At 54.2% G+C, this 15006-nt stretch overlaps 2 protein-coding genes across 3 annotated transcripts; both read right to left on the bottom strand.

Moving 5' to 3' along the window:
- Positions 1 to 7154: 7154 nt before the first annotated feature.
- Positions 7155 to 9752, bottom strand: HYAL1 (hyaluronidase 1). Its single transcript, XM_058845004.1, has 4 exons — positions 9630 to 9752; positions 7896 to 9107; positions 7685 to 7774; positions 7155 to 7594 (listed from the first exon to the last, which is right to left on the bottom strand). The coding sequence occupies exons 2-4, from the start codon at positions 8793 to 8795 to the stop codon at positions 7277 to 7279; spliced, it is 1308 nt and encodes a 435-aa protein (XP_058700987.1). The 5' UTR covers positions 8796 to 9107; positions 9630 to 9752; the 3' UTR covers positions 7155 to 7276.
- Positions 9753 to 9975: 223 nt separating this feature from the next.
- On the bottom strand, positions 9976 to 13096 carry HYAL2 (hyaluronidase 2). 2 transcript variants are annotated; one of them, XM_058845002.1, is made up of 4 exons: positions 12913 to 13096; positions 11574 to 12515; positions 10854 to 10943; positions 9976 to 10712 (listed from the first exon to the last, which is right to left on the bottom strand). In XM_058845002.1, exons 1-4 carry the CDS (start codon positions 13087 to 13089, stop codon positions 10299 to 10301), a joined length of 1623 nt encoding a protein of 540 aa, XP_058700985.1. In that variant the 5' UTR covers positions 13090 to 13096; the 3' UTR covers positions 9976 to 10298. The 2 variants fall into 2 exon arrangements, with proteins under 2 accessions (XP_058700985.1, XP_058700986.1); XM_058845003.1 differs by lacking the exon at positions 12913 to 13096 and adding an exon at positions 12828 to 12871.
- Between the last annotated feature and the right edge of the window lie 1910 nt (positions 13097 to 15006).

The following is a 15006-nucleotide window of genomic DNA, read 5'->3' as shown; positions in this document are numbered from 1 at the left end:
TTAATGATTCGTTTGCTTTATCTTCTTAAGGAGCTCAAGTGACTTTACATAACTGTGGCCTTTTCTACATTAGCAAGCTTTGTTGTCCACTGCTAAGAGTGTGAAGGATGGGGATGATGTGGTGAATACTCAGAACCACCACATCCCTGTGCTGTTCTGGAGCAGAGCATTTGTCACTGGCACAGATGGCATAGCTCAAAACTTGATTTAGTTACCTCTGGTTTTGGTCACTGACTGCTTCCAGCTTGAGGCAAAGGCCACTGGAGTTGTTTGAGAGTTTCTCTGAAAGAAATATCGTACAATTCTGAGCCCTGGGAGTGGAGAGAGGCCCTTGGTTTCATCTGCTCTCCCCTTGAAATATCTTTTAGTCACAGTGTCTGGGCTTAGTGAAATCTTATCCCTATGTTTTATTTAAAAAAGAAAAAAAGAAAATAGGGTTTTTTGTAGCTGGTGTGAAGCAGCAGGTAGTGAGGCACAGACAGAAATGGAGCTCAGGGGGCTGGGCACTGCAGCAGCTCACCCTCCTGTCCTTGGCCTTAAAAACAACAAAAAAAGAATCCAACAAAACCACCCATCTGCAAGGATTCCTTACTGACATTGGTGAAAAGGTTCAGAGTCCCCCCTGTCCCACTGGCCAGTGAGATGTGGCTCAGTGTCAGCCAGAAACCTCCACTCCTTTGGCAGAACAAAAGGTCTCGAGCAGCAGTGGTGAAGGCAGCCTGTAACCCTGCACGGGGCAGCAAACTGACTTCTCTTTTTGTGTTTTCTCTTCTGCTTAACCGTGTTTATCCTCCTCCACAGCACACTTTTCAAGGTGGGAAGGCACACCTTGGCTTTTGTGTGCCCCACCATGAAAGCTGCGCTGCAGGATCCTGACTGTGCAGAGGAATTCGTGTTCTTAACAGCAAAACACCTTAAATCACTGTTAAACCAGTGCAAGTCTTAACAGCAAAACTTCCTAGAAATCCTGGGTATTGCTCAAGATCTGTGTAGCCAACCACTAATGCGGTTGTTGAGATTTTGTCCAGACTGATGAGGTGTAGTTAATTTAACAAGTGGAACAGATTCATGAGGGAAAAAAATAAATCTGATAATTTATTTGCATTTAGGAGAACTCAACAGGAGAGAAGAGTGTTCAAGGCAAATATAGTTTCTGCCTGGGATGTTTGATCCTAGCCTGTGCTTGGACAAACTGAGCAAGCAGGGTCATACATTTGGAAAACATTTGACTTAGTCCTGTGCCTTCCTCAAAAACAGTTAAATTGGAAAAATTGCTGCACTTACAGGCCTTGGAAAATATTTTTCCCTACATGTGGCTTTGTGGTTTCAAAGAACTGAAGAGAAGGCCACAAAAATACATTTTTCCTTCAGCTGCTTGGCAAAGAAAAGCATCTGATCAGGTTTATCAGAGCAACGTGGCTGGGGCAGGCCTGGACGGCCTGGGAACACCAATCCTGTTGACTTTGTTTTTCACAGGTCACATTCCTCCTGCTCTAGTGTGAGCCAATAATTTCTACCTTTGGATGATAATAATTTAAAGATGAGTAAATCAATTGGATTTTTGTTCCTCAGATTCATTGGGAGGTTTAAAATGTTGGGTGCTTTGTTAAATTCCTTGGAAATTTGCCACGTGCAGGATTGTACTACATTCAGTTCAGCCAGATAACACAATTCTTTCTTAAAGATATATTTGCAATCTTTACCCAAATTGTAAGTGTGCAGGAGAGAATAAAAAGCAGAAACCAATAGGTGAACCAGCAAGCAAAAGTTAATACAATTATTCATGTAGTCACCTTGTAGTCACTGTTCATGTTGAACTTTTTTTTTTCCCCTTTCTCTGAGCTATTTCTTTTGTCTAGACTATAAAATCTTAAAAAAGCAGATGTATCCTTGTCCTGAAGCATAGGAATATGTCAAGGTACCCCAGGACTGAAGACTTAAGGTATTTGGGAGGCCTTATCTTTTTGGGTGGGAATTGTCATCTCCAGCCTGGTCAGAGCATAAGAGCTTGCCTGGCCTTTCTCAGGCTCTTTGGAAGAGGGAAATCTTGTTATGTGCATTGCTGGAGTGCTTGCTGTGCTATTTTTATGCTGCTCAGTTTTTGTATGCGCAGCTGTAGTCAAGTGTTGCTTCTTGATCCCAGACAACTGAGATTTTCCATAACCTTTGACTAAGAAAAAATGTATCTTTAATCACAGCTCCCCTTCACAACAGGCAGAATGTAAGAAGATTATATAAATATTACATTAAGCACATTTTTTGGCAAATTGCTTGCATTGGTGTTGCATTTTTTTCCCACCAGTGTGTGGGTGATAGAAGAAATAAATTATGAGCTTGAACCATAATGGAAATGAATACTCTGGTCTGTGTTGCTTCTAATTTGGGGATTCCTCATCAATTAACTGCCTTGTTAAAATAACTGGCATCGATTTATCTACCAAGAACCCAGATCTGGGCATTCTAAAGATAAATCCCCTTACTCTTGGTAATTGGTAGGTATTTTGTGATAAATCTGCATAGGTAGAAATAATTTTTTCTTGCTTAGGAAACAAAGATAAGGCTTTTTATTTTTATTTATTTTTTATTATTTTTCCCCCTATGGCAGAAAATTAGCATTCATACTATGCCTTCTAGTTACAACTGAAGTGGAAAAGGTTTCATGACCAATATCCTGAAGATTAACTCCAAGTAGATTTTGGTGACAATTCTTCTTGGGCTCACCTGGTTTCAGACACTGATGACAGATTTTCAGGTTATTTCATTCAATTTGAGTGTAATTACTGGTTGAACAAATTCTGTGAGTGGATGAACAAGTGTTAATCCACGAAATAAAAAGCAACATAGGAGTTTGTCTGCGTGAATAAATGCAGCATGGATTTATGACAGAGAATCTGTTTCATCCACTTAATTTTGGTAGGGTGGCAGAAGTGCAGAGAGAAAAGGGGACCTTTGGAAGGCTCTTCTGTTCTAGGCCAGTGATTATGAAGAGTCACTTGTGACCGAGGAGCTGGTTCATGCAGTCAGGGAGAGCAGACCCACATTCAAGGGTCACCACCTCCACTATTTTAGAAAAGGGAAGTAAGATTAAACACAGACCACCCTCTTTCCCAGCTGCCTTGAAGACAAGGAAGCAAACACCTCCCTGTGTGTTTATTCTGCTGATGCTTTGCACAGCACATACTCCCCAGGGCACACTGGGTGCTTGTGTTCAGACATCCACGGCAGTTCTGCATCAGGCACCGTGCTGGAGTGGGAGATTCACACCTCAGCACCACTGCCCTTGCTGTGCTGGATGCTGCCAGTTATCCATGTCCTCTTACTCTCCTTACACACTTGTTGCCATAGTGAGAAAAGCCAAGCCTCAAATACTGAATTCCCTGTTATCTCAGCTGGTATCTGCCCTGTGCCGGTATCAGTTGGTGTGTATTAAAACAAATAAGATAATAAAGAATATATGCTCTGCACTGTGGGCAGGTTCTGCCTCCAAATTTTGTTGGGTTTTTTTTGGGGGTTTTTTTTTCCCCTGCTTCAATTTTAACTTGGTTTGTTTTTGCTGAAACTAACCTTGAACTCTGCCCAACTGCACAGAGGATTACAACTGTTTATGTCTTAATTGGGGCATAGGACCAGTAACCTGTCAAATCAAATTTTTCCTCCTGAGGAGTTACAGTCAAATGCAGGACAGTTCCCACAAAATGTTTTGCTGTATTATTTGTTGTTTGCTTGAAGTCTGCACCAGCAGATTAGAGCAGAGTCTGGAGCACTGTATGGTTTTGTGCTTAACAAGTTACTGGAGAAAAATGAGTTTACAAGGTGTTTTATACAGTGGCTTCACTGGAAGCGCTCCCAAGGCCTCACTCTGACCCTCCTCAGGCTGTTGATAACACTCCTGCTGATTTACTAATGCCAGCACAGGACACTGATTAGTCTGTTTTAAAACCCCAGGGTGGAAAATAACTGGAGGGAAGTTGCTGCCAAATCAGAGCAGCGGAGATGCTGCAAATAGGACAAGTGTTCTGCCTCTGACAGTCCCACCAGCAGTGAAAAACACAAGCCACACTTTTCTCAAGCAGAAAACGTGGAAGCCCTTGCACCCCACACACCAGCCCTGCCTGAGGCTGGCCTGGAACACTCTCAACAAAGGAGCTGCTGCTGCTGCTGCTGCGCCCACATTCTTGTGGTGAAAGTCCTGCTCTGCTGCCCAGCCCCAGTAATGGCAGATTAAAAAAGTTACGGAACAAAGCGGGACAAGTTCTCCAGCGCAGAGGCATTTTTGTTTGTATAACATAAAGCAAAGTCTGCTGTTTGTGCTGCGTGTTTAAACACTCACTGAGAGCCCACAAACGGCGCTTCGGGGCTTACTTGTTTTTTTTTTTTCCAAGTAACTTCTGAAATTGCAACCTGATGAATCAGAGGAATGAAGGCTGATATTCCTGCTGGTTCTCGGAAAGAAGGGATGTCAGGTCCAGGGCAGTAGCAGAGTCTGTGGCCCCTGAACGCGATGTTAGATCTTTCTTAAATATGGTTTATTTTTTATAAATCTTTTCACATCTTTTCTAGAAATGCCTGAGCAAGGGAAAATGTTTGGAATGGGTGATTTTCAAACATAAAACAGAGATACAGAGGTACAAAGACATATAAGAAAGAGACGCTTTAAGTAACTGGTAGCTTGAAAATTTTGTGTTCAAGTCAGTGCTGCTCTGAATGACACTGAGGGGGGGTTGGGATACAGAGTCTTGAATTCAAGCTCTGGAAATTATTTCTGTAGGAGTTAATGTTTCACTTTTGAAACAATAATCAGAAGTGAGCTTTGACATTGCACGTGGAAAAGAAGTGGCAAGTTTCAGTTAAAAGCATTAACAGGAAAGCAGTGAAGCCTTGTGCACACCCTCAGTGATATTGGCATATGGGGCGTGTGCTTTATTCAAAGCCAATGGAACCTCTGCTGCTCTGGGTAGCACCTCAAGCTGCTCACAGGCTCAGGTGTCACTGCAGGCAGTTTCTGTGCTGCTGCCTCATCCTCCTTCTCCTCCTTCTGGTCTCATGTTTCACTGAGGTACCTCTGAGTCCTCTTAGCTGCTCCTGCTGGGTGAGCTGCTCACCTGGAAGCTTTGGGCACAGCACAGCAGTGTGTGCTTGGGAGTTAGGGGGGCTAAACAGCGACCCAAACCTGCCCTGGGCTGGCAGAGCACCCAGCCCTCCTCTCTCCCTTTAAGCTGCAATGTGTTTGCATGCCCACGAAGCAACCTGAGCTCTGAGTGACCAGCCCTGTGTGCCTCAAGCCTCCAATGTAATGTGAATGGAATAAAAGGCATTTTAAGGACTCAAGTGCCATCTCTTTAATTTCAAGTCATACAGTTGCCCTGATCTGCTTTTGGGAAGGATTTACTTCTTCCAAGAGAGGTTTGTACGTGTGTACCAGGAGAAGCTCAGCATCCAGCTGCAAGAGCTACATGTACAGGTTTTCAGACCTGGAACAAACAACCCAGCAGATGTTCAGTGCTTCCACATTGTCTGCTGGCACCACATGCAGTCTCTTTCTAGGCTCCATTCCTCAGTCTGGAGCAAGACAAGCTAAATTATATGACATCCATTGTCTTGGGTGTCTTTAGATGCAGTGTAAGAGGCAAGGACAGGAGAATAGCTAGAATAGGTAGGATGAATAAAGCAAATCTTCTTACACATTGAAAGCTACTATTTGAAAGTGGCAAACTACATTAATGCCTAAGTTTGCATTATTTCACTAACAAGAAAATGAGCTGTTTCAAGAAATAAGGGAAGTCTGCCGCTTCCCAGCCTTACTTTTCATTAAGAAAAGCCACAAAACCACACTTGGAAACAGGGTTTCTGCAGGGCTTCCAACAGAGCCAGAGCCTCTGCAACTCCTGAGGAAATGTCTCTTTCCTGATGCCCACCTCAATGCTTAGTTTGGTTAATGGATTGAGATAATACTGTCCAGGAGAACCTCAGACCAGCCCCCAATTAGGCACCAGTAGCTGAACACTTGAAGCATATTAAATTACCTGAACTTACGAGCACACAGCTCTGATCCCTTCTAGGCATAAGGAGGACTTGAAATTCATGGTAATTTTCTTTGTGTGAATAGCAAGGTGAACTTTGCTTTCAATTTCAGCATTATATACAGGGCAAATATCAGATTCCCTGTAGCTTAGTAGGAGCATGTTTGAGTGTTCATTTAAGTAAAATCACATTTCACATACAAAAAATACTAAGATAATATTGTTTCCAACATTTACAGACAAAATTTACCAAGCTATCTCTATAAGAATTAGATAAAACTATTAATTCTGGGCCAAAATCCAGTTATGACTAATTTTTTCAGGGGCCCCCAGCTTGTCAAAGAGCTTGGTAATAACAGAGTGTATGTTTCTGAAAGCTGTGATTGGGGAATCCAAAGGCCTAATTATGTTTCCAGTGGTATAATCTCAGACCCTCCTTAATGTAATAATAAGAAGTGAACATAAGAATTGTAGTAGTTCTGCAATGGTTTACACAAACCAGCTTAAAAATTAAGGGTGCAGCTTTGTAAGTCCCCAGTACAAACACAGTGCCATGCAGTGCAGTCCCAGCAATGAGAGATTACCTGAATTAGAGCCTGAAATCAGAGAATTGAGCATGTGATTCCACATCCAGATGAAGATACCAACATCTTTATCTTAGATGGGCCAGGGTTTCATGCCTTCTCCCAGCTGCTTCGAAATAGGTACGGTTAAGACTGTGGTCTGTGTTACAAAAATCAGTGCTTTTGCATATTATTTGTGGATTTAATTGCTTTGCATATCCAGGGGAAAATCAAAGTGGGGGCATTGGTTTCAGTCCACTCCTCTGTGCACAGTGAGGGGTTGGAGTTCACACTCCCTCAACTACAGCCACACAATCACATCTTTTCACCCCCTTTGCCTCCACTCTTTGGCTGTCCCCCATCATTCTTCCATTTCTCATCCTCTTCCCCTATCATCCCCTCTTCCTATGTCTTTTCCCATAAATTTTCTTTTTTCCTTGTGGTTTTTCTGGGGCATTACATCCCAAGCCCCATCCCAAAGGACAGCTCTTGGAAGCATCACAAGGCAGCAGTGGTGTTGCAGGAGGACCCTCCCACCCCAAAAGTGCTGCAGCAGAAGACAAGGAGACACTGGTGCTTTCTGGTTTTATTAAGAGCCTCACAGTCAGGTTCTCAGTCCCATGGCATGGGTGCTGAGATAGTGTCACCCTGTCTGCCCAGTGTGTCCCCAGAGTGGGAGGATTGCGTGGGGGCTCACTTGGCAGAGCCCTGGGTGTCACAGTGGGGTCCCTGCCACTTGTCATAGCACTGGCAGCTGAACTCCCTGGCCAGTTTGGAAATATCCTCCCCAGGCTCCAGGCTCTGAGCCAGCAGCCAGGGCTTGCCAGCACGCAGGTCGATGGTGAAGCGGGAGGGGTCGAGGTGGAGCCAGCCCTGCTGGTTGTCCTGGCGCACGCAGCGGCCACGGCCGGAGCACAGGGTCTGGCTGCACAGCTCAGCGCTGGCCGTCACATTGACGATGTAGTGACCCAGGGGCCCTTCCACGTACTCCTTCAGCCTCTGGCACACCTCCTGCAATGGCATTCAGTGTCACAGCCCTGCACAGCTGAGGAACTAGGGGGTCCCTGCTGACAGGGACCTGGTGCCCCCGTCTGCACTCACCTTGGAGGTGCTGTAGTCCAGGCTGCCCCAGAAGATGATGCCAGCAGCACCCTGAGCCGCGCTCTCCCCAATGGTGTTCATCAGGTCCTCCTGCACCCATGGGGAGAGGAGAAGTCAGCAGTGGCCAAAGCCCCCACACAGCAGAGATAAAGAGTCCGTGGTGCCAACCCGTCAGCCCAAGAGGTGCCCACTATCCCCACATCCCCATCACCTGGGAAAGGAAGTCCAGAGTGTACTCGAAGGCGATCTGGGAGTAGGGCAGGACGGGGATGCCACTGTCAAGGATTCCACGCTGGACAGCGAAAGCCTCGGCCACGCGGTGCCGCACGTAGGTGAGCACCTTGTTGGTGCCATTGAGGCAGAAGGGCAGGTAGATGCTGGGGTAGAGTGCCCGGCTGCTCCTCCAGAGCCAGGACAGATTCTTGTTCCTCTGCTGCTCCACATCTGGGCACGTCCCATTGTAGGGCAGTGTATCAAAGTGATTGTTATAGCAGTCAGGGAAACCATAGAAGCCCCAGTAGGCACTGGGACGGAGGCTCCTGCCCAGCCACAGGGTCTTGTTCATGAAATCGCAGGCAGTCTTCTCAAACTGCTGCTTGGCCATCTCCTCCACTTCCTTGGGAGGCCACTGTGGGTGCTGCTGCTGCACCAGCTCCTCCGACTTCTGCTGGTAGATCTCCATGGAGTCCCAGTTGCGGTTCCACAGTGGGCGCCACTTCTCCCAGTCGATGACAGCCAGCCCACCAGAGTCAGGGCTGGGCAGGGTCACCTTGATGTCCTGGGTGGCCTGGAGGATGTGAGTCTCCAGGCTGGCATTTTGGGGGAGCCCCCCATTCACTGGCACCCCCCCAGGTGTGTAGTAGGGTAAATGACCCAACTTGTCGCTGTAGAAGAGGGTGATGTCCTGCCCAGTGAAGGACTGCTGGTCATTGGCCAACACATCAAAGACCTCCAGGCTGAGGGTGACATTGTACTTCTCGGCACAGCGCTGGGTGGGGATGTTCCAGATGGTGACAAAGGGGCGGTTCACGAGGACAGGACCTGGTCCCCCAGCGTGGGTCAGGGCAGGCTGGAGCAGCAGGAGGACCCAGCAGGACCATGCTGATGCCATGGTGCTGGTGTGCTCAGGGTGGATCCTGGAGCTGCCTGCAGAGAGCTGAGACCTGGGCAGACCTTGACGCTTTTATCCCCAAGTCAGGACCGGCAACAAGTTCCCAAGTCCACACCTCCGTTCCCAAGCGGTGCCGGTCACCCAGGGCCACCTCTTCCACCTCCTCAAAGTCCCCGAATTTATCAGCAGCTGGAGCCCAGCGGAGCGGCCCCAGAGTGGGACAGCGGCGTCAGCCCCGCGTTACGAGCGGCGGGCTCGGCTGGCGAGGAATGCGCAGAGTCAACACCCCATGACTGGCCGGTGATGAGTGGGCTGGAAAGACAAACAGACACGGACGGGGCGGGGGGAGGAAGGTCACGGTGACGGACTCGGGCTGCGCCGGGCGGGCGCCGGGCGGGAAGTGGAGAGCGACGGCCATTCCCTGGCGAGAGGAGGGCACTGCTGGCAGGGAGATCACGGCACCGGGCACGACCAGGCACGACACGGCCCGCGGTGGCACCGCGGCCACAGCAGGGCACGGCCCAGGGCCGCTCACGCGTGGAGGCACGGGAAGGCAGGACCTGGGGACACCCACAGCAGGGGACAGCAGCCGCAGAGAGCGCGGCACGGCGACTCTCACAGCAGCCGAGGGGCGTGGGCAGGGAGGTGCTCCACAGCCACGGCCAGCCCTCAGGACAAGACAGCGGCCGGAGAGGCTGCACGGGCAGAGCAGGGCAGTGCAGGGGACAGGAGCCACGCGAGGGTAGCGCTGGGGGACACTCGTGGCACGGGACAGCGGAGCTCAGGGACGTGCAGGGCCCAGGAGCGCCCCCGGCCCTGCGGGGCTGAACCTACCCCTGGCGGCGGCGCACGGCACGGTGTCTCCACACAGCGATGCCGGTCCCGGGGGTCCAGCCCCGCATCCCGGACAGCGGCGGGGCCCGGGGCAGGGCCAGGCGGGGAATCCCGCTGGGGCGGGGCCGGGGCGGGGCTCACGCTGCCTCCACGTGGGTGGCCCGGCCGTGCCTGCCCACGCGGCTCCGGCTCTGCTCCCGCCCCTCCAGCCCCTTCCCCGAGCTCCGCCGGGCAGCTCCCAACACCGCAGAGTTTTCCTGCTTACCCACACGCCGCCCCGTGCCGGAGGCTGTATCCGCGAGTTGAGCGATCCGTGCCTGCCCCGTGCCAAATCAGCCCACACTTCTCAGTCTGACCAGCTTTATTCGAGGTAAAGCACTTCAGTGTAGGGCAGCACACGGGGGATCAGCACCACGCAGCACCCGCTCCCCGCCCCCGTGTCCCTCTTGCCCCCATCCCTCTCCTTACAACAGGAGAGGGGTCCCCCTCCTCCCCCCATCCCCATGAAGGGCACCTGCACTGCAGCAGGGTGGGTAGAGATGGGGCAACCACACAGCTCTCCTCCCACACCACCACAGTGAGGGACAGCCCTCCATAATCAGCTGCCTCCCAGGCAGGGTAGGGACTTCTTAAATAGGCTCCTCCTACACCGCCACAGAAAGGGGCAGCTCAGTCCCGGGGCAGGTAGCACCAGACTGCAAGCAGCAACAGCACCCCAAGTCCCAGCGGTGCCAAAGGGCCAGGGGCATCACTGCGGGGGCCAGCACGTGTCTGGCAGCCACTGCCCTGCCAGCCCTGGTAGCAGTGGCAGTGAAAGTGGGTCCGTAGGAAGAGGATGTCGGCAGAGGAGAGCTGGCCCTCTGCCCAGAAGAGGGGGCGCTCGGGGTGGTCAGCATCCCGACGCCGCAGCTGGAAGTTGGTAGAATTGAGGTGGAGGAAGACATCAGCATGGCTGTCCTGGCGCAGGCAGCGACCCCGGCCCTGGCACAGCGTCGTGCTGCAGAGCTCTGCTGCTGTCGTGACATTCACAACGTAGCGTCCCAGGTCCCCTTCCAGGTAGTTTTTCATTAACTGGCACAACTCCTAAGGAAAGGGAAGCACCAGGGTGTGACCCAGGGAGAAGTACTTCAGATGGAGAGGGCAGCTCAGCACTGATCCTCCCCTGGGGGCAGGTGATTCCCTCCACCCATCTACCTCCCACATTGACACTGACCCCAAACTTACCCGATTTTTGGTGTCAACTGCATCACCCCACAAAATGGCCCCAGCTGCACCCAGTGCCGCGCTCTCTCCGATGGTGGAGATCAGGTCCGGCTGTGGGGACAGGGTCTGGTTAGTGCCCACAGACTCCATGCAGCACCCACTGCCCCAGCACAGTGTGCTCCAGAGTGCCCACTGCAGGATCTGGGCAGCAAGACCTAATCCCTGCTTCAAGGAAAAGGGACTATCCCAAAAACTTGGGGACAATGCTGCTCTCCTCCTCAGGGGCTAAGCCAGCACAGCACAGGGGCTGTGGGCTCCCACACCCCAGGGTTCCAGCTGCCAGGACCTGAGTCCTGCAGTACTGCCCAGGCACTTCCCTGGTGACAGTCACCATTGGTGCCAGTCCTACTGCCAGACATCCCACCCATGAGGGAAACAGTTTGTGGGACCCCATCATCCAGCCCAGAGAGGGGCTGAGCTGGGGGTCCTAGGAAAGGAAGCACTCCTCCTCCTCCCCAGGGCCGGCCCTGTGCCCCATGCCAAATGGTGCCACTTCCCATCACACGGAAACAGTCAAACCATAGGGTGCTGGTAACCCCATGAGTGCAGACACCAGCCTCCAGAGCCACCCTGCCTCATGGGAGCAAGGTGCGATACTCAGGCGGAGGAACCACCTCAGCTGACCCCAAAGCCCAGATGCCCAGGGCTTGGATTGATGATGTCCCAGTGGTACAGCCCTACCTGGCTGAGCACATTCAGCCTGCGGATGTAGGTGGGCCGAGTGTAGACGAAGACAGGTAGGGAGTAGTCATCGTGGTGCTTCTGAGAGATGCGCATGGCCTCCATCACCCGCGCCCGCACAAACTTGCGGCTGTTGGGAGTGGAGTCCAGGAGCGGGTCGAGGTAGATGGAGGGGTAGAGGGCCGTGCTCTCCTTCCAGAGCCACTTCAGCTGGTCATTGCGAGACTTCTCCACATCTGGGCACTGCCCGGTGTAGCTCTCCTTGTTCTTGCTGTAGTCGTGGTTGTAGCAGTCAGGGAAGAGGTAGAAGCCCCAGAGCTGTTTGGGTCGGAAGCTCTTGGCCTTGCGCAGGGTTCTCACCATGAACTCCTGGGCAGCCGACTCAAACTCAAACGCTGCCTGCTTGTTCACTTTCTCAGGGGGCCAGGTGGGCTGACGCCGTAACACCAGTTCCTGTGACGCGTCCCGGTAGATATCCTTGGGCTTCCAGTTGCGAGCCCAGACAGGCCGCCACTCCTCCCAGTCAATGACGGCCAACCCTTCTTTGGTGGATGAGCGGATGTACTTGTCGATGCCCTCCTGGAGGCGGGCGAGGTGCTCGGACAGGCTGCTGTTTTGGGGGACACCACCATTGACGGCCACACCATCACGGTTGTAGTAGGGGTAAAGCCCCAGGCGTTCCTTGTAGAAGATGGTGAGGTTCTGCCCCACGAAGCCCTCGTTGGGGGAGGCATACAAGTCGAAGATGCTGAAGTCGAAGGACACCTGGAAGCGAGGCTTGCAGTCCTGGGTGGGCACATTCCAGGCCACCAGGAAGGGCCGGCGAGTGAGATGGGGGGCGGCCGACGGCTTCTCGGGGGGCTGCCGGGCCAAGGCCAGCAGGGCCAGCCAGGGCACAGCCACCGCCGCCGCGCAGCCCCCGCGCATCCTGCCCGACGGGACCTGGGGGCGGCGGGAGAGTCGAGTCAGAAAGGGTGGCCGGCAGGAGGGGGTGCAGGCAGGGGCCGACCTGCCCGCACCCCCCAAGGCAGACCCTGATCCAAGTCCCCTCCCGGGGCAGAGAGCTCCCGAGGGGTGCGGGCAGAGCCCCGGGTGGGGGCCGGTTCTCGGGAATCCCGGTCCCAAGCGGCTTCGCCCGCTCGTGCTCCCCCGAGTGCCGGCGCGGCGCCGTCTTTGTTCGAGCCGGGCAGACAAAGCGCCGGGGCGCGGCCCCCGGCGGCCCCGCTCCGCTCCCGCTCCCCGCGCGGCTCTCACCGCGCCTCAAGCCATCCCCCGCCGCGGGCTCCTACAGCACCGCCGCCTCCCCCCCGCCGCCGCTTTTAAACCTTCCGGCACGCACCACCCGCGGGGGCGCCGGCCCCGCCCCCGCGCCCCGCCCGCGCCGCGCCGCGCCGGGCTGATGGCACCGACCATCGCGGGGCACCAGGCTTCGAACCGACGGCGGAGCCCCGCCGCACACAGTCACCTCCGTGGGGCCGCGGTACCGGGCACCGGGCACCGGGCACCGGGGAACCATCCCCCTGTCCCGATTGGTACGGCCCGGGAGGACCCGCCCCCCCACGCGGCGGAAGGGGGCGGGGCGGGGCCGCGGTTGGGGCCGGCAGGGGGCGCCACGGTCGGCGGGGGAAGCGCGGGGCTGAGGCGGCCGAGAGGAGCCGGGGTCCCCAAGCCGCGGTGACCGCGGGACGGGGCTGTCCCCAGCGGGGTGGTGGTGATCTCAGGGGTGGTGCTGTCCCCAGGGGGGTGGTGGTGGTGGTGATCTCAGGGGTGGTGCTGTCCCCAGGGGGGTGGTGGTATCCCCAGGGTTGTGGTCACAGGACGTTGTCTCCAGGTGGTGGTGACCTCAGGGCGGTGGTGTCCCCAGGATTATCATCACTCCAAAATGGGGACTCTGGAATGGTGGTGGCCCCAGGATGGTATTCCAGGATCATGTTGTCCCTAAAAGGTTGGTGACCCTACAATGGTAGTGACTCCAGAATGCTGGTGTCCTCAAGGTGGTGGAGACCCCAGAAGATCAGTGTCCCTGCACCAGCAGTGTCCCCAGGACAGTGGTGACCCCAGGGCGGTGCTGTGCCGGACAGGACATCCTGTGCAGGGCTAGGGCAGTCGGTGCTGCTGACTCAGCCATGGCCCCGTGGGTTTCCTGCCTGGAGAGGACAAGGGGGGCCATGGGTGTAACAGCGCTGGGGGGGTTTCCTTCCCAGAGCACTGTTGAGGCTCCAGTGGGTCCCCTCTGGCAGGCGATGGGACAGGCAGGGCTCAGGAACCAGCCATGTGGCAGTCCCCATTGCTGCCTGTCCCCTGCCTGCTCTGGCCAGGGCTGGCCCCATTAGGCTGAGGGCCATCGGGGTGCCCCTGCACAGGAACTGTGAGGGTGTGTCGGGGCCGACAGGGGAAGGAAGCAGGATTGAATCTACGGAAGTGCTCCCCAGCCACCCACCAGCTCCCTAAGGACCAGGCGGGAGCACCAAGCCCAGCATTGTTCGGTGTCAGCTCCTGGTGCCACCAGTGCCAAGCCGTGGCCGCAGGCAACCTGCAGCTGGCTCCAGTTAGTGGCACCACTTGGGTGCCAGCTTTTGTGGTGAAGCTCCCACTGAGAGGGTGACAGCCCGGCTAGGGACGGGCACTGCATCCAGGCCAGCCACTCCAAATCCGGGCTGCACCCCACAGCTCGGCCTGGCCTAAAGGCAATGCCAGGCACCAGCTGGGAGAGGGGCTGGGAGGGTCAGCTGCTGGCCGGGCGTTGGCTGCCAAAACCCTTGGGAGAGATTGTGGGGAGCCAAGAAGTCCCAGCGCTGCAGGCGCTGCCCTTCCCCTCTGGGCAGTAAACAGGCTTCCTTCGCCAGCAGCTAAAATTTTCCATCCTCCTTTTGCGAAGGTATCCAGCCCCACCGGCAGTGGGGTGGCCAGTGGGGTCACAGATTTCCACTGTTGGGAGGCCTGCAAGTCCTCAGTGTGACGCAGATTCTCACTGCTGTCCCCTCAATGGGAGAATCGCCTGACTCGGTTTCCCTCCTTCCTTTCCACAGGGAAGACTTGCTTTTGGGAAGGGGCAGCTGGGCAGATCCAGCCTCCCCTTGCCCTGCTGAGCATGAGATCATTCCAAGTCATTCCCAGAGTGTAGAGGGGTCCAGGATGGCAACAGCGGGCAGTGGCCAGGGTGAGCTGAGCGGCGAGCTGCTCCAGGCAGGCAGCAGGAGGATGGGAATCCCTCATGGACGGCAGATAAAGATAACGGGTCATGAGTCACAGCCACTCGCGCCAGACAGGTCAGGGCAAGCTGTGAGAGGAGGTCAGCTTGGGGATGGAGTAGCCATGAAGCCAGGAGAGGATGTCAGCACCTGCCTTCACCCTGGGCTGGGGGCTCTGGGCATGGCCCTACCCCACGGACAGCAGGAGGGGACTGCAGTGGCCCTGGCATTCACAGAGATGG

Source organism: Poecile atricapillus, chromosome 9, assembly GCF_030490865.1.
Source record: "Poecile atricapillus isolate bPoeAtr1 chromosome 9, bPoeAtr1.hap1, whole genome shotgun sequence".
NCBI lineage: Eukaryota > Metazoa > Chordata > Aves > Passeriformes > Paridae > Poecile > Poecile atricapillus.
Note: the sequence above shows the minus strand (reverse complement) of the source record. Positions and strands in the feature narration are given on the sequence as shown.

Bases quoted from the DNA above. Each gene is read 5' to 3' on its own strand.
- HYAL2 (XM_058845002.1), bottom strand. From the start codon at position 13,089: ATGGTTCCCCGGTGCCCGGTGCCCGGTGCCCGGTACCGCGGCCCCACG. The intron at 12,516-12,912 runs GTGCGTGCCGGA...CGCCGCCCCCAG, and splicing joins GGCCGGCGCCCCCGCGGGTG to GTCCCGTCGGGCAGGATGCG. The intron at 10,713-10,853 runs GTAAGTTTGGGG...CCCTTTCCTTAG, and splicing joins CAGTTGACACCAAAAATCGG to GAGTTGTGCCAGTTAATGAA.
- HYAL1 (XM_058845004.1), bottom strand. From the start codon at position 8,795: ATGGCATCAGCATGGTCCTGCTGGGTCCTCCTGCTGCTCCAGCCTGCC. The intron at 7,775-7,895 runs GTGATGGGGATG...CCATGGGTGCAG, and splicing joins CTCTGGACTTCCTTTCCCAG to GAGGACCTGATGAACACCAT. The intron at 7,595-7,684 runs GTGAGTGCAGAC...ATGCCATTGCAG, and splicing joins TGGACTACAGCACCTCCAAG to GAGGTGTGCCAGAGGCTGAA.